This window comes from Corylus avellana, chromosome ca5 (assembly GCF_901000735.1).
Source record: "Corylus avellana chromosome ca5, CavTom2PMs-1.0".
NCBI lineage: Eukaryota > Viridiplantae > Streptophyta > Magnoliopsida > Fagales > Betulaceae > Corylus > Corylus avellana.
The window spans coordinates 8082536-8100626 of NC_081545.1; the positions used below are offsets into that span (position 1 = coordinate 8082536).

Here is an 18091-nt window from a genome sequence, read left to right on the forward strand (position 1 = left end):
TTTTTTTTTAAAAAAAATTAAGATAAAAAATCAATTTCTGCTGCCACGTGTCAGCCTGCACTGTAGCTGGAACAGTGCCGTTCCAGCTACAGTGCGGGGCTCTTCCCTTGCCAATCATAGCTATTGTTTCTCATATAGGCACAACAAAATCTAGAGATTTATAACAGATCAGATCAAAGATACATATCCACTTTCATCAACTCATCAACTTCTGAAAAGCACTTAAGCAGCTGAATTCATTCTTATTACCATACGATCTCAAATAAACAAACAATAAATAAAAACATTTCTTGAACACAGAATCAAAACAAGGGCATTAATCTCAATATCATAAGAAAGAGAACAAATAAAACCAATCCATAAATAAAGTACCAACTAACCTATTGCCTCCACATTGCAACATTTATCCCCAAATCCACAAAAACTGCAGAAAACTTTCCAATTCTTCATCTAGGTCTCAGTAGCAGCCTTTGCACTCCGAAAACCCTTCTTCAACTCAGCAACTCTCTTCATACAAGCCGCCTTCGACTTCCCCGGCACAGCAGCCGCAATCTTTTCCCACCTCATCGTCACCTCTTTAGGAAACGTCTTCAATGCATTAAGCAATGCAATATCCTCCCCATTACTCCACCCCACCCTGCCATCACCAGCACCATCACCACCATCACCACCACTCTCTTCCATAGCCTCACCATTCTCCACCACCCTGCCATCCAATCCTCCATCCTCACCCTCGGCTCGCTTATCCATCGGCTTCCTCTTTCTCAAAAAGTGGGCATATGAATCCCCATCATCCACTTTCCTCTCCCCCAACTCTTTCGCCGTCTTGATCACACTCTCCACCTTATGCCTCCCTCTAAACGCCTCCGATATCGCCTCCCACCGCCCTGGCTTCCCCACCGGATGCTTAATCAATTGCTTCCTCAACACCCCAATATCCTCCTCAGTCCACTCCTTCTCTTCCTCCACACCTAACCCACCTCCACTCCCTCCATTTTCCCCACCCTCCTTCTCTTCTCTCGCAAATCCATTATCCTTTTCGACCACAACCAACGAATTCACGCCCAAAAATCCTTCATTTCTACGCGGTTTCTGTCTCTTCTGGGATACCCGCTTGTTGGTTTCGTCCAATGTTTCGGGTTCTTGATTGGGAGGGAACTCGACGATTGGGCCTTGACCGACACGGACGTCACCACCGGTGAGAGAAGGGGGGGCGAATGGACCAAGGAAGAGGGAGAGGGAGACCCAGAAGAGGAGGGATTTCAAGGGTTCAGATTGGAGGAAAAGTAGGGAGAGGAGGAGGAGAATGGAGGAGATAGAAATTGTGGCGAAGAGGAATGGCTTACTTGGTTTTTGGTGGCTTTGTGAATTGGTCAGCGAAGAAGTGGTTGGGCGAGACTGGAAGAGGAACCTGGGCCTGCTCTCTTCGTCCAGGAACTCCATGTTTGGTTAGAGATCTCAATCTTCAGGTTGGAGCTAAAGTGTAAATCTACAACACACAAGCATAACAATTATTCAAAAACTGCTTTACTTATTAAGGGGAAGTCAGGTTTAATGTTATGCTCAATACAAGAACATATTAAGCAAATATAATTCTAGGAAGAGAGCAAACACTTACCGATCCATCCATGGAGCTTGCCAAAAAGTAGTGGCCATCAAACTGAAGTGATACCAAACTAGAGTTCCGAAACCAAAGTAAAAGTTATAAAGGTTAAATACCTTTCAGCCCCCTGTGATTTAACAACATTATTTTTTGCCCCATCGGTTTCAATTCGTATCACAAATGCTACCTGAGTAATGGTAAAAAACGAAAATGGTACCTCCGTCTAAATTCCGTCCAAAATTTGACGGGAAGCCACGTCAACACCTTAAAAAATCGACACGTGTCCATATATTAATTAAAAATACAAAATAAAAAATTTAAAATTTAAAATATTAGAAAAAAAAAAAAAAAATTGCGAGCGGGACTGGAATCAGATTTCATCGGAGAATCTACCAACTCAGACGTCCTTGCAAGAGTCGGTTTTATGTTGAAGTAGCGTCCAAGACACAATGTTTATTTCCTTGAAGGGTATAAGAAACTTAGAGAGTATCAAATCAAGGGCCAACCCTAATTTTTTTTTTTTTTTTTTTTTCAATTGGCCCTTGGGGGTCCCGAACCACCCCCAAGGGCCCCCCATGGCCCTTGGGGGTGGTTCGGCCACCCCAAACCGACCTTTGGGATGGCTCTGCTGCTTTCCTTAATATTCTAGACCCACCTTTGCTGCTCCAACCATTGGGTTCTCTGTTGGACCTAAAATAAGACCACTCGCTCAAGCTTGCCTTCCCCAATATAATAGCCCCAGCTTCCTCAACTTGGCCGCCACGCCCGCATCCTGTGGCACAACTGAGCCGAGCAGTGCGTACAAACCGGCGGTGGTGTTCAGCTTATCCTTGGTTGCAATGTTATCTTCGAGCAAAATAGGGATGCCGTGCAACACAGAGGGTGAGATGGGTGTGTGAGCATGATGCTCCTGATCAGCTTTATCAGCTTGGAAAAGCGCGTTTGGGTTCACCTCTAAGACCCCCTTAAGGGTCGGGTTTAGCCTTTCAATTTCTTTAAGGTAGAACTCAACGAGTTTCCTAGAGGTGAGCTGGTTTTGCTTGAAAGCGAGCTGGATATCATGCACAGTGGCTTCTCTGAGAGATAACAAGCGGCCATGGCCATGCCCTTGATGGCTTGCGCCCCGAAGAATAACGTGGCTAGAAGAATCAGGAGCAGGGATGAGAAGAGAAAGAAGGAGAGTTGTGACTTCTTGGTACCCATGGAAGTCATGGCTACCATGATTCACCGAATCAATTTTTTTTTTTTTTTCCCTTCTAATTTTCTAATATTTTTAATTTTAAAATTTGTATTTTGTATTTTTAATTAATATATGAACACGTTCTGATTTTTCAATGGTGCTAGCGTGGCTTTCCGTCAAATTTTGGATGGAATTTAGATGGAGGTACCATCTCCGTTTTTTGCCCTTACTCAGGTACCATTTGTGATGCAGATTGAAATTGAGGGAGCAAAAAATAAAGTTGCTAAATCACATGGAGCTGAAAAGTATTTAACCCAAGTTATAAATGTAATAAAAAAGACAATTTGAGGTTAAAAAGAAGTCCATTAGATGAAGGCATTTTTACGGTACATGAAGGATATATGTTTCCAAAGAGCTGCACAACAAGAGATCTAATTCCATTATCCAAAGCTTCACCAAAAAGCAGCTTCATACAGGTTCTCATGGGATAGTTCATCAAATATATGTATAGAAGTTTCAGTTCAGAAAGATAAATTATAAAAAGAAATGATGAAAAAGCTGTAAATATGTGGAAAAGTTACCAACCACAGAAAACAGAATCAATGCAGTGCCCAAAATTATTCCCAGTTAGCTCCTCATCACTTTGAATCACAAAGACTAAAACACAAACATGGACAAGGATAACTTGTTCTCTAAAGTCATTCCTTTATGTTTGTATGTTATTGATGTGAACCTCACAAACTCGTATGCATAAGTTGAGAGAGGATGCAAAAAGGAGAGAACCATTTGGGTAGAGTAGAATGGCTTCTCTGAACCATTTATCTTCCTCTCCTAACCATGCTTACCCTTATACATCCTAACATTAAATATGTCAAACTCAACTTACCAACTCCTTAAAGTACCATTTCCATAACAAACCCCAAAACAACCCTCATACATCACAAATCACCGAAACCCAAGACACCAATTTCAAACTCAAAGAAAACAACCATTGAAGCTCCAACATCATCAATCTGCCAAGACCCAATCATTCCTAAGCATTATCAACCTAAACCCATCCTCAACCAAGCTTTATCAACAAAGTTCAAGAGAGCATCATCACAAATATCCAAACTGCATCCATTCAGCCCACCTTAGCCGAGAATCACAAACCCAAAGACATTCAATACCAATCACTCAAAATCACCTCAAATCAACCTACACCGAAAAGCCACCATCTTTAATTACTGAGAATCATCAAAGTAGCCCAAACATTAACAATCTCAATCTCTAGAAAACATCTAATAAAATACCCATCTAAATAAACCCAATCTCACGCCAACCAAGCCCATCATCAATCCTAACAACTAGCATGATTTTTGTTCATTAATCTATCCAGAAATTAATCCAATTAATCTCATTCAATAATCCTACTAAATCCACTTAATTCACCTTGATTGCGACACTAAAGTCCTTCAAAGAATTTACTTCCTCAAGCTATAAACATTAACACAACCCCAACTAATTACAAACACTCATAGGGCTAGCACATCAAAATCCATAAAGGACATACCTAAAATCAATAACACTTCCAAAGCCCAATACAAATTCATAATCAAAACACATAATAGACCTTAGAAATGAACTTACCCATTAATCACACCAATCTCCAAATCAAAGTCCTAGAATAAACATTATACCCATTCAGCTGTGGCTAATTCTCCAAGAGCCCAGATCAACATAATCTCCTTCTCAGAAACTCTACTATCATTCAGCCATAACAATAAAATCATCAAGAACACCCAAAAATCAACAAAGAATAAGACCCACAAAATCAACCCTTACTACAGGCATGAATTGACGAATTGAAACTCAAATCAAACATCAGAAAATTACTAGAATTAAATACCCAAAACAGAAACCTCAAGAGGAGAAAACCTAAAATCAATTACTCATTTGAAACTCCAAAATCAAATACCCAAAGCTTCAGGGAAGGAGAATTTACCAACTGGAATGGAAATCTGAGTTCAGAGGCCACCGGCAACAGGTTCACCGGAGCTAGATCGGAGATGGGTCAGTTTCTCTCTCGCTCTCCGTCTCAGTCTCCCTCTGTCGCACTCTCTCTCTCTGTCCGCCAATCTCCCTCTCGGTTCTCACTCTCTTTCTCTCCGCCTTTTTTCCCCTTCTCGATCCCTCTCTCTGGCTGTCACTCTCTGTTTCGTGCTTATCAGCAACCAGAAGGGAAAGGGAATTTGCGCAAGAGTCTAATTACATTGAAAAGGTCTAAGGCTGTGTTTGCCCAAAGTCTTGAAAAATGAAGTGGATTGTAATCGCAGATTTGATTGATGTGAGAAAAAAAAATTCGAATATTTTGTATGAAAAAAAAATTATTATTATTTTGTAGTGATTTTTTTATTTGAATAGTAATAAAAAATTATTGTTGTAATGTAAAAAATAAAAATGTTATGGATGATTTTGAGAAGAATAGTACAATTTTTTTTGAGTCATTTCCCAAACGCAGCCTAAAAGATTGCAGCAAATTAAAAACATTTTATAAAGTAGTCTATTTTGCAATCTTTCTATTCAAAAGGTCTAAAATATTGATGCAAATTGAGACATTTTTGTAAAGGAGTCTATTTTGCAACCTTCCTATTCAAAAGGTCTAAAAGATTGATCCAAATTAAAGACCTTTTTGTAAAGGAGTTTATTTTGCAACCTTTCTATTCAAAAGGTCTAAAATATTGATGCAAATTAAAGACCTTCTTGAAAATGAGTTTATTTTGCAACTTTTCTATTTAAAAGGTCTAAACGATTGCAGTAAATTAAAGAACTTTTTATAAATGAGTCTATTTTGTAACATTTATATTCAAAAGGACACAATACTTCTTGCTTTTAGAGTCATTTATTTAAAGTGTATTTATATACTGTCACTTTATATATAAAAGAAAATGTAGTTAATCTACTACTTTTATTGAGGTGGTGTTTGTTAGACACCACCAAACACCATAATTTCACTAAATACTATTTATTTTATTTTTTTTAAAAAAATAACATCAAAGCATTCTTACTTTTTATATCACATAATTCATTTTTATTACTATTCAAATAAAAAAATCACTACAAAACAAAATTTTTTTTATTTTTTAATATTATTTTTTTTACTTTTCTATATTAATCATTATTTTTTAATTTTTTAATTATTATTATTTTTTTATTGTTAGCAGTGCCGTGGAAAAACCAAATTGTTTAAACAAACAAGGCCTAAAAGGCATGACAAAAAAAAAATAAAAAAAGAATAAAAAAAGAAAAAAAAAGAAAAACCCTAATTCACCTTATTCGTGTAGTGTGAGTTTTATCTCCTTTCTTCATGCTCTAATTACGAAAGCGACTCACCATCCATCTATACGGACACACCATTTATGCTCCAACTGCGGAAGGGGCCATTATCAGTCATCATATCGCACATTACTATTGCCTCTGATACATTTATTAATAGGGTGTTTTTCAAAGGTAACCCACCGTCGTGTCCGGTGGCTTAACTTCACCGTCGTCTCCCTCGCTTTCTAGTTACAAGCGGCAAGCCGTCGTATCTCTCTCTCGTCTCCCGTCGTCTCCCGTCTTTTCAGGTATAGATTTTTCTTGTTACTTCATTTTCTTTGATTTTTATTTTTTGAACTAATTGAGGGTTTAGATTTTGATTCTTTGATTTTGCATTTATTTTCGAGTTTGTTTATATTATTAGGATTTAGGAATACTTAGGAATGAAAATGATAGATTTTTAGTTTTTTACGCAACCTTGATCTGATTTACGCTACCTTGATTTTTCCTGCAAATAAATTTTCTTCTTTTGGATAAGCATTTGCTAATTGCTGTAATTATTCTTGAAATCTGTATTTCTGTTGGGCCCTTGTTTTTCTTCCCTGTTTGTGTCAGGTTTTGGTTGTTTAGGAGCTTTAGGTATGATGTATAGGCTGGGTGCATGGGGTTCATTCATTGGCTTTTTTTCTTTCAGAAGATTGATTGTTGTTTGATTAAGTTTTTGCATCTTATATTCTTATTGCTTTCTTACTTGATATTACTTATTTGTGGTATTTTACTCTTTTATATTGATAATTATATTTATGTTTTGATTTGTTTGATTATTGAAGGAAGAAAATTTAAGGAATTGAAGGTAATCCATGTTGGAGGTGGCTTAGTTGAAACTTTATTTATTATTCTTTGATCGATTCTAAGTTTGCCAAGGTTTGGGATTGTGTTAACCGACCGAAAATGACTTTTCCGAACTGAACCGATACCCACCCCTACTTCTACAGAAGATGTGAACAGCACCCAAGCCGGATCCTTCAACTTTTAATCTTGTTCTTTGGTTCCTTCTAAACGGCACCGTTTGAACGTCCGCTAAATTGGCTACAGAATAATCTTTCAACTTTCTCTCTCAACTTTTTTTTTTTTCCTGTTATCTTCTTTTGAAAAGCGGTTAATGCCTGCCATTGGTTTCAGATTCTTTCAACTTTCTCTCTCGAAAACCGTAACTAAGCTTCAGCACTGTTTCATTTATGCTCGCTGCTTCGAAACCCAGATCGCATTTTCCAAAACCCATTACCCGAAACTCACGAATGATGACTCACAACTCCTCCGTTACCTTTCCAAACGTAGGCTTGAAGAAGCATGTAACATGGTTGAAGAATTGTCTGAGAGAGACCGACATTCCCGAATCGTACACTGGACTTCATTGCTGTCAAAGTACTCGAAGAATGGCTTTGTTGATGAAGCCCGGACGCTCTTTGATGTCATGCTTGAGAGGAATGTTATTACTTATAATGTGATGTTGTTTGGGTATGTGCAGAGTGGTAGGTTGAGTGAGGCTTGGCGGTTCTTTGAGGAGATGCCTGAAAGGAATGTTGTGTCTTGGACTTCAATGCTTTGTGGGTTGGCAGATGCAGGAAGGATTGCTGAGGCGAAGAGGTTGTTTGAAGTGATGCCGGAAAGGAATGCTGTCTCTTGGAATTCGATGGTAGTGGGGTTGATTAGGAATGGGGATTTGGAAGAAGCAAGGCTGGTTTTTCAGCTAATGCCAGATAAGAATACAGTTTCTTGGAATACTATGATTGCGGGGTATGCTGAGAATTGTAGAATGGAAGAAGCAAAAGTGTTGTTTGATGAGATGCAAGAGAGAAATTTGGTCACTTGGACTAGCATGATAACTGGTTATTGTAGAATGGGCAATGTGGAAGAGGGGTATTGTCTGTTTCAGAGGATGCCTGAGAGGAACATTGTTTCTTGGACAGCCATGATAGGTGGGTTCACTTGGAATGGGTTCTATAAAGAAGCTTTGTTGCTTTTTCTTGAAATGAGAGGGGATTTTGATGTAAAACCAAATGGGGAGACCTTCATTTCACTTGCTTATGCTTGTGCTGGTGTAGCTTTTCATCGTCTTGGCATGCAGTTGCATGCTCAGCTGGTCATTAACAGTTGGGACTATGATGATTATGATGGCAGGTTATCGAGGAGCCTCATTCACATGTACTCTATTTTTGGTATGATGGATTTTGCACACTACATTTTTATGAATAATCCAGATATATATTCTTATAATTCTATGATCAATGGCTATATTCGCATTGCACAGCTGGAGAAGGCTCAAAATTTGTTTGACATGGTACCCATCCGAGATAAGATTTCATGGACTTCTATGATTAGTGGCTATTTCAGTGTTGGGCAAGTATCGAGGGCATGTTATATGTTCTACAATATGCCTGAAAGAGATGTAGTTGCATGGACTGCAATGATTTCAGGGCATGTCCAAAATGAGTTTTTTGCTGAAGCTACCTACTTATTTTCAGAAATGCGAGCCCAGGGTGTTTCACCTCTAAGTTCCACGTATTCTGTTCTTCTTGGAGCCACTGGTGCATTGTCATATCTTGATCAGGGGAGGCAGTTCCATTGCATGATGATGAAAACATTGTATGAATTTGAGTTGATTCTCGGGAATTCTCTGATCTCAATGTATGCAAAATGTGGGGAGATAGGTGATGCATTTAGCATATTCTCAAACATGATTTCTCGGGATTTAATTTCTTGGAATTCCATGATCATGGGGTTTTCACATCATGGGCTAGCAAATGAAACCCTCAAGATCTTTGAAGACATGCTTAGATTTGGGACCCACCCAGATTCTGTTACTTTTTTGGGGGTCCTATCAGCATGTAGCCATGCTGGACTGGTCAGTCAAGGGGGGGAAATATTTAGAGCCATGAGTGATGCTTATGCAATTCAACCAGGTTTGGAGCATTATATTTGTATGATTAATCTTTTGGGCCGAGCTGGGAAAGTAAAACAAGCGGAGGAGCTAGCGTTGGGGCTACCCCTTAAGTCAGATCGTGCTGTTTGGGGGTCATTGCTTGGTGTATGTGGATTTCATGAGACAAATGCTGAGATCGCTAGGCGTGCAGCCAAACGACTCCTTGAACTGGATCCTTTTAATGCACCTGCCCATGTGGTGCTCTGTAACATTTATGCAGCAAATGGGAAGCATGTTGAGGGAACAATGTTGAGGAAAAAGATGAAATTGAAGGGTGTCACAAAGGTTCCTGGCTGTAGTTGGATACTGCTGAAAGGGAAGGCTCATGTTTTCCTGTCAGGAGATAAATTACATCCACAATTGGATGAGATGTTAGCTCTCTTATGTAGGACAGCAGGTAAATCATAAGAAAGTGGGTGAAATATGTAAGCTGTGGGGGAAGTTTGTGTTCATTGGATAGATGCAAATATTTGTGAGGATCATACTAGATTAGACATTATCACCTTCCAAAACCATTTTTTTTATTGGAGTTGAGACACATCTATATGGCAAGGATTTTACCTCTTGAACTAGGCAGAGGATATGCTACCACGATTACACTTTTTTTTTTTTTTTTTTTTTTTTTTAATTTTTAAAAAAAGGGTAATTACCTTTTTCCCTCATCAATTACCACGCATTGTCAATTTACCCCCATGAACTGCCAACCTTACTGTCTGACCCCATCATACTACCATTTTCTTCTTAAAAACTCGTTAAATCAAACGATCAACCCGTCACGTGCACCACACATGCCATTTTATCAATTTCTATCCCACTTTTGCCGTCACTTTGGACTGTTAAACCAAGTTGGACCATTTTACTATACTCACCACGTGTAAGTGCACGGTTAAATGAGAGAGAGAGAAAAAAGAAAAAAAAAAAAGGCTGAGTCAAGAATCCTATCAAAATCGAAGGAAAATCCCCAAGTTCGAACAGAAAATTTGACAAAATTTGAAGGGAAATCTCTCGGTACTTGAAAGTCTTCTGATATTTGGTGTGCTTGATGATGACATGTGTCAGCTATTAATGCCCCCTGGTAGCCCTAATCACTGCACTTTGTTTTTGCGCCTTTCTTGCTTCCATTTTGGACCTTCAGACACTGGATCACATAACACAAGAGGCTGCATAGGTATGATACTACTCTCTCTCAGTCACATCCTTACATACATATATAATAATGTGTATATATTTATTTGTATATCTTTTGTGTATATAAGTTTACGAATTGCATGCATAAAAGCGAATTTGTTGGTTAAGTTGTGGTGTGTGCAATATTGAATTTAAATACACTTTGTGGTCAGTTATCGACTGGAAAATGTTTTTAGTTCTTAATTTGATAAATTAGGATTTGAACGTGTTTGAAGAGCGTGAGTTTAAGGTCTTAGAAGCATCTGATTGAAATTGGATTCAACTTGATATTGCTATTGCCTGGTTTGTGTTTGATTTTTTGTGCTTGTGGAAAATTCCAAAATATAGTTAAAATGCAGATATAGGCAATTGTAGCCCGTTAATAGAGTCTGCTTGGGTTTTGGCAATAGTAGAGGAGCTCAAAACCCTTTTGATGTTGCTAGGAAATCTACTGGAGTAACTTTATATTTGGCATGAAATTAAGCTGTATAATAAGAATCTACTTCGATTTTAGGAATTTCATTGATATTGAGCAATGGCGGCGGTTTCAACTTCGGGACCCAAGTCCCTTAAAGAATATCTAAAAAGATATGAGAACAATGGTGAAGAAGAGCAGAAAAAGAAGAAGAAGAGGAAAAAGAAGGTTGAAAGTAAACCAGATGCAAGGGGCGTTTTAGTTGTGGATGAAGATCCAGTTTGGCAGAAACCAGTAAATCTTGTAGAGGAAAATGAAGATTCAGATGGTAAAAAGTCATCACGTTCTGTTTGTGTTATATGGTTTGCCATTCTGGGTTAAGTGTGTTATTATGGTGATGATCATTTTCTAATGTTTTATGTAGATGAAGAGAAGCCACAAGTTGATGAAGACATTGAGGTAAAGCGGATGAGGAGGCTCGAACAACTGAGGGCCAGGCGTCCATATAATGCCATATCAGATGATGGAAGTGGTTGGGTTCCACTCTCTCCTAAACATGGGAAATCTAGTGACCCGTATTTTGATATGTCACCACCTCGCAAAGAAAGGGTTTGGAACGACACACCTTCACCAGAACCTGAACTGAAGCCTTCAGATTTTGGCAGAGATAGCATCGATTTGTCACCTGCATGGCAGCGACGGAAACACCACCATACTCCATCACCTGAACGCGATACAAAGCGTGCATATTCCACTGACCTGAACTCTGATATGTCTCCACCTCGCAAACGGAGGGTTCGGAATGACACACCTTCATCAGAACCTGGAGTGAGGCCTTTAGAATCTGACAAAGCAGATGCTGATTTGTCACCTCCACGGCAGCAGCAGAAGCGTCATCGTACACCATCAGCATCACCATCACCTGACATTTCTCCTCCTCGACGGGGTCGTCGTGATTCTCCATATCAAGACGATTTCTGCGCTTCCCTGGGGTCAGACCTTTCACCCCCAAGGAAAAGCCGGAAGGATGTTGAGAGAAATGGGCCGCCTGATCTTTCCCCTCCACGTAGACGTCGAATTGAAACCAATGCTTCAGGTGCATCTTTGCCTACAGACCTTTCTCCACCGAGGAAAAGCCGAAAGGAAGCTGCAGTGAAAGAGCAACAAAAAACAGGTCTGGTTTCTGGTCAAGACATCAGTGAAGAGATTGCTAGAACTAAGAAGAATGATTGGTTGAGGTATACAACTACTTTATGTTGTTGAAATTTCACATTTCTTTTTAAATTCACTCTGATGATGTCACTTTCATGGTCAATGAATTATGCTTACCATCTTTATTGAGTCATTTTAGATATTTCATTTCAAATTTTTTGTCTTATATGCACATTCAAAACCAATCCATCGTGAGCTTAGTTGCCATTGATAATTTGTGTTTTACATCATGGTATGAGAACGTGTGCCCTCTCTTGTAGCTAGCAATGAGACTTTACATAAAATTAACAAACTTCTGCTGACCTCTTGTTCCGATGGTGTACTCATCCAATACTGCAGTAGTGTGATTTTTTTCATGATAAGCATTGTTGCATGCAACCTTTGGATAAGTTCCCATTTGCCATGGTTAGCAACAGGGTCTGCGTTATTTGTGCCCAGGCTAGGAAGGTAGGCTGTATGGAATCCTCCTTCAGGATTTAATGAGGCTGCATCTATGATCTTCTCTGACAGTCAGCATTTCCAGTTTTAAGCTTACAAACACATGCATTGGTTACGTAGTTTCCATAATGGTCAAAATTGGATTTGCCCTCTATAAGGGGAAGCTACAGATACTTGTCTGTGAGTGTATGTGCATTAGGCATTGACATAAATGGTCATGATTTACAATCCTCACTATATATAAAGTCTATCTGGTCTGCTTGTATGTGATTAGAATTTTGTCGGAATTATGGTCTATGATTATTTTTCGTTCTTTTTAGTGTGGGGCAAGGGAATAGAGTTATGGATTAATGTAGAATATTACTGTGGTCAGTGATCAGTTCTTTTATGTATTATTATTCTCATAAACACGGCCACAAATAGGAATATAGATTTGAGGTTTATATTATTATGCTCTTTTTTGATTTTTGGTTCAGTAAATGTAAGTTGTTTATTGTGTCTGATATTTGTTCCTCTGTGCAGGTTTAACAAGATGGATCCTTCTATAAGTGGTCGAGGGGCGGAACCTGTATATCGTGATAGGATAAAAGGTCAAGAAAAGTCTTTTTTGTTAATTTTTTAATGTTATGTCTAGCTTGGTAGTGCATGCAAGCTTTGTCTCACTCGTCAATGCTGCAGGAGAACGTATATCGAAGGAAGAGTTCCTCAAATCAAGGCAGAAAGTAAAAGTAGAAGAGAAACCCAAGGTACTTTGGAATAGAACCTTAAATATGTCATGCTTGAGTTGTGATATAGTGAGTCATGTTTGACTAGTGAATTGTGTCATGATCCAGAATCCACAGAAATTATTCTTATCAATATAATTAACCATATTTTAATAATAACTGTCAGGCATGATTTTTGTGATCTTTTTCCTTGTTCTTGATCTTGCTGGGTGTTTTTCTCTTTTATATTTCCTGTGTATTTGGGCTGCACTTCTTGCTGCTTTTAATAAATTTGCTTTATTTATCAAAAGAAATTTTAGCAATAACTTTTGTTATAAAAATTACACAAACCCTTTTTCCTTATGTCAAGTTTCATCCTAGTGGCTGAACCTTTAATATGGAAAATTCAATGTGTGTGTGTGTGTGTGTATATATTGTGGTAATCAAGAAATTTTGTGTCTTGAATGTGACACAAAGTTTCCCTGTTTTAGATTGCTTATATTAAAGCATTAACACAAGAGTAACAGCTTCAAATTATTAACCTTTAGATTTCCTTTTTACATTTCTGACATTTCTTCTTTCATAATTGGGGGGCGGGTGGGCGGATGGTGAAGATTCAATTACTGTACATATAGGAAATTTAAGTATTGGGAGTTATTCACTTTAGACAGTTGCAAAGAAAATCTGCTCTTAAAAGGAACACTTACCAAGTTTTTTTATTTTTTATTTTTTGTTCTTTTTTTCTTTCTAGATAGGCGTTTCTCTTGTATACTTCATGTGTCCCTAGATTGTGCTTTGTGCTTTTAATAATATTTCAATTACTTATATATATAAAAATGAACACTTTCCAACTGATCTATGTCTGAGGAACTTTATGGTGGTTCTCTTTTGAAAATGTCAGGTGTCATATTATATTGTATTATAAAGTTAATGTTTATTCTTTAAATAGAACATTTTGAGCTCATCCACAAAGTTGAATGGTATAGATATGACTTGGCAGAAAGTTTTCTTTCTATTTATTTGTATACTTATGAATCGTAAAGAAGAAGATGCTACAAACATGGAAAGTGGCCTGGAATAGTGTGCATGTCTCTAATTTTTCTGAGTTTTTGGAGTTATGTTCTTCTTTTTCTATAATTTAAGGGTTCTCTTGTATAATCCCAGTGTACTAGGGTTACACTCCTCTATGCTTTGAATGAATATACATTACTTATAAAAAAAAATTATTTGTCATTAGTAGATGTTTGGACAACCATTTGGGAGCAATAATTGATGCTCCTAGCTTTCTTCAGTTATGTGATGTCTATTTTAGCTTTGGCTGAATAAGCTTTTCATTTTATTCTAAAATTATGGATCTTTGATTTTGACTAATGATTAAATATCATGTTAAATTTTTGTCAAGGATAGAAATGTTGCCAGTTGGGTTGTGAGGGATGAGGGCTAGTTGGGGTTTGGGGCCTATGCCCTTGTGGGATGTGTGTGCGAGTTGAGTGTTTTTTTTTTCAATTGTTTGTGAGGACTTAATTGTGGTGGGGGAGAACCAGTCTTGTACCAACTGCAACGTGATGATGTTCATCAAAGCTATGAAAATTTTCGTTTTCCTCATCCTTTTTTCATATCTTGAGAGACTTTATTAGTGTTGCTATAGTTATTCTGTTAATTCTCAAATAGACTTGGTGGTTATCAATACTAGGTGAAGAAATTCTATTCCAGTATGGGGGAATGAGAAGTAAAGGCTTCTAGATATGTTAAGTGCATCTTGGTTGAGGACTTGGGGAATTAGTGAGCAAGTTTTAATTTCTCTTTCTGCTATGCTGTAGCTTGAGTTTAAAGCTTCCTTCCTTGAAAAATAAACTTTTATCTGTTTCTCTTGTAGAAGGAGAGTTAATATTCATTTGCTGTGTGTTTTTATCAGGAGGTAAAGTTGGAATGGGGCAAGGGCTTGGCTCAAAAGCGGGAAGCTGAAGGTAGGCTGCAGGAATTGGAACTTGAGAAGGACAAACCATTTGCACGAACCAGGTAAAACTAAAGATGTCAGATATCAAGGTGCATTTTTCATTTAAATGTGTTTTGTGTTTTCAATAAGTTGCTTTTTCCAGTACACTCATGTTGACAAATTTTTTATAAAGTATTTTTAGACATTTTATCATGCCAAAAATATTTGGGCATCTTTTTTACCATATGTTTAGAAGATCTTATAGGTGGGGAAAAGCCGTTGTAAAATTGGTGTTTATGACAGTGTTAATGTAATCCAGCACAATAAGTGGGTGCAAATACAGGTTCTTGCTTGTTCTCCTCTGTGGTGCCTGACTAAATTTGAGGTCCTTTACTGATCATAGATTACTTATGGTAACAAAAAGATGGTTTGATGAATAATATATGAGCTGTGCTTGACCGCGTGTATATATATCTTCTGTTCAATAAAGGCACTATCGTTACATTCATTTTCCTGTCTTCCTATGTGTACACCTAGTTGCTATTTTAGGAATTAATAGATGCATTCCTGGTCTGCAGAGATGATCCAGAACTCGACAACATGATGAAAGAGAGATTAAGATGGGGTGATCCCATGGCGCATTTGGTGAAGGTAAGTAATTGACTTGCTTATTTTTTGTTCTGAAATTAAAGAAGTTAATGCTGATTCAACATATCTCCTTGAGATTTGCAGAAAAAGCATCCTGAACTGAATCTCCTGAACCTAGGGGATAGCGAGAAGATGAAAGAATCGGGGTTTATTATTCCTCAGGACATTCCCAATCACAGCTGGTTAAAAAGAGGATTGGATGCTGCACCAAATCGATATGGTATACGACCAGGGAGACATTGGGACGGAGTTGACCGTAGTAATGGTCAGTTCATTGTTATCATCATTCTGTCAGATGTTTTGTACTTACTTTTCCAAGAAGCTATGGAAACTTACACCAAAGAAACAAAAAAGGATTTACGGAAGTATGTTTAGCATTCAGAATTGATTAATTGATTTTATTTTGCATCTTGTAGGATTTGAGAAGGGATTGTTTAAAAGGACGAATGAGAAACGAGCTACAGAAACAGAAGCATATCTTTGGTCTGTATCCGATATGTGACCTGAAGGTAATAGTAGAATTCCCACTTGCAGGGATGTGGTTCCATTCCAGGTAATTTTGAGCAGGTGTGAAGGCTTTGAGTGCTGGACTATTCTTGTTGCGGAGTTTTTGCAAAAAACAAATATAGATGATACGGCTTGACATTTGTGTACTTTTTCCCTGCTTTGGCTTTTCCTTCAATGGAATGTGACCATAATGATCTTTCAGAATGTCGCATGGCCAAATTGAAAGATGTTAAACTTTTTCTGGACAATTGGTTGCTAATTGAAAGCCGATTTGAATGCCGGTCGGTTAGTATTTGGATCGCTATTCTTCATGATTTGTATCAATACAGTGACTGAATGACGGGATTGGAAGTTGATAGAAGGTATATATAAAAAAGAAAAAAAGAAAAAAAAAAGAAGAAAATCTCCCTTTTATTCTACTTCGGAGGAAATCTGAAACAGGATTTTACATACTCATAACTTGATTGTTTCCATCCAGGATGCTATATTGATTACTGTGGATCCACAAAATCTCTACTTTTCATTTGGCAAGCTGTCCAACACAATTATAGCTTGGCGAGAAGGCTAGACAAATTTTCCTCAATTTTAATTGTGCTCAACCTCCTGCATGAAGCTTACAACAATGGTAATCTACGTAGGTGTGGATCCTTAAACCATGGCTGGATATATTCTTTGAGGTAACACAAGCGCCAATGTTGGCTTGCTGATGCCAGACATGTCAACCAGCAGTGATCAGATGACGCTCTGTTACTCGCCCTCTGCCTCAACGTCTTAGATATTAAGCACCATGGTGTTGCTTCTGTTCCGGGACCCCCAGATGTAGTTGCTATAGGCTTTGGCCTCCGTTCATACCAGATGCTACCATGAACGACCAAAAGAAGTGAAGAAAATGGGGGATTAGCGACTCGGATTATTTCATCATTATTAGCTTGCTCTGGCTGCTAGCATAATTGAAATTAATAACATAATTATTTTTTAGGATAGATTATTATAGGGGGGCTTCAATCTTAAAGGGGTTATCCATTTTCACCTACATAGATGAATTTTTTTAAACGGTATACAAGATTCAGTAAGTTAAGGGTTCTTATATAAGTTATAACCAACTGAAAAAAATATTTTAAATGCATTTTTCCGTAAAAAGTAAGTGCATTATTTTTGTCCTGTCCATGTTATGTAATGTTGTTCACCATTTGAAATCAAATGTAAAAGTGAATCATTTCGCTCCACTAATTCAAACCAAGTTAGAAGGGGTCAATCTGTATTTTATCAGGGGCTACATTCCATTGGTTCTTGCAGCTTCCTTAGCCAAAAAAAAAAAAAAAAAAAAAAACCCTTAGGTTAATGGAGGCGCGTAGGATCAACGCGATGAGGATGTGTGTTCCCACGTGTTGTGGATAAAGGGTGTGCGGGTTGAGAGCAGGCTAGAGATTGCGATGAGGGGCGCGTGGATGGAGGAAGTTGATGAAGAGTAGTGGAAAACGATGCACTAAAAAAAATTAATTTTTTCAAATTATAGGTAAGGGAGTATATTTTTATAAAAATGCTCCACTTTAATGCATTTTTAAAGGCTGAATAGCGATTTTACTAAACATTTAACTGTATTTTTAAAAATCATTTTTTCATTAACGATGTTGTAAAATTGCTATTTTTGAAATCGTTAAACCAAACGAATTGGAGAGAAAATTCAAACATCAATTATAATGTGAATGTCTTTCTATATGCATACCTAAATAATATGAATAATATTCTTCATTTGGAAATTTTTAGAATTCATAACTTCTATTTGGAGTCTTTTAAGTTAAGTTTGATACTAACATGTTTAGGATATTGACTTAACCCCATTACTTAAAATTTATATGAATCTTTTATTCTATTTTATTAAAGTGCCAGTTTCATTCACTTTTTTTTTTTTTTTTTTTTTTTGAAACAATGGCTGAATCAAGGATTGATTGACCGAGTAAAATGGTAATGAGATTAAAAAAGAAAAAAAAAAAAAAAAAA

General features: G+C 37.6%; 2 protein-coding genes across 7 annotated transcripts; one reads left to right on the forward strand and one right to left on the reverse strand.

Annotated features, from left to right (window-relative positions):
• Positions 1 to 198: 198 nt before the first annotated feature.
• On the reverse strand, positions 199 to 5039 carry LOC132180901 (transcription factor MAMYB). 2 transcript variants are annotated; one of them, XM_059593888.1, is made up of 2 exons: positions 4768 to 5039; positions 199 to 1489 (listed from the first exon to the last, which is right to left on the reverse strand). In XM_059593888.1, exon 2 carries the CDS (start codon positions 1441 to 1443, stop codon positions 451 to 453), a length of 993 nt encoding a protein of 330 aa, XP_059449871.1. In that variant the 5' UTR covers positions 1444 to 1489; positions 4768 to 5039; the 3' UTR covers positions 199 to 450. The 2 variants fall into 2 exon arrangements, with proteins under 2 accessions (XP_059449871.1, XP_059449872.1); XM_059593889.1 differs by lacking the exon at positions 4768 to 5039 and adding an exon at positions 1619 to 2141.
• Positions 5040 to 6124: 1085 nt separating this feature from the next.
• LOC132180542 (pentatricopeptide repeat-containing protein At1g32415, mitochondrial-like) lies at positions 6125 to 16386 on the forward strand. 5 transcript variants are annotated; one of them, XR_009440178.1, is made up of 10 exons: positions 6125 to 6388; positions 10745 to 10973; positions 11070 to 11883; positions 12818 to 12885; positions 12974 to 13041; positions 14915 to 15018; positions 15514 to 15586; positions 15668 to 15848; positions 16000 to 16136; positions 16293 to 16386. XR_009440178.1 is itself a non-coding variant. In XM_059593416.1 (9 exons), the coding sequence occupies exons 2-9, from the start codon at positions 10766 to 10768 to the stop codon at positions 16083 to 16085; spliced, it is 1602 nt and encodes a 533-aa protein (XP_059449399.1). In that variant the 5' UTR covers positions 6125 to 6388; positions 10745 to 10765; the 3' UTR covers positions 16086 to 16386. The 5 variants fall into 5 exon arrangements, 4 of the variants coding, with proteins under 4 accessions (XP_059449399.1, XP_059449397.1, XP_059449398.1 ...); XM_059593416.1 differs by having other exon boundaries at positions 16000 to 16386; XM_059593417.1 differs by lacking the exon at positions 6125 to 6388 and adding an exon at positions 9688 to 10231 and having other exon boundaries at positions 16000 to 16386.
• The last annotated feature ends 1705 nt before the right edge of the window (positions 16387 to 18091 follow it).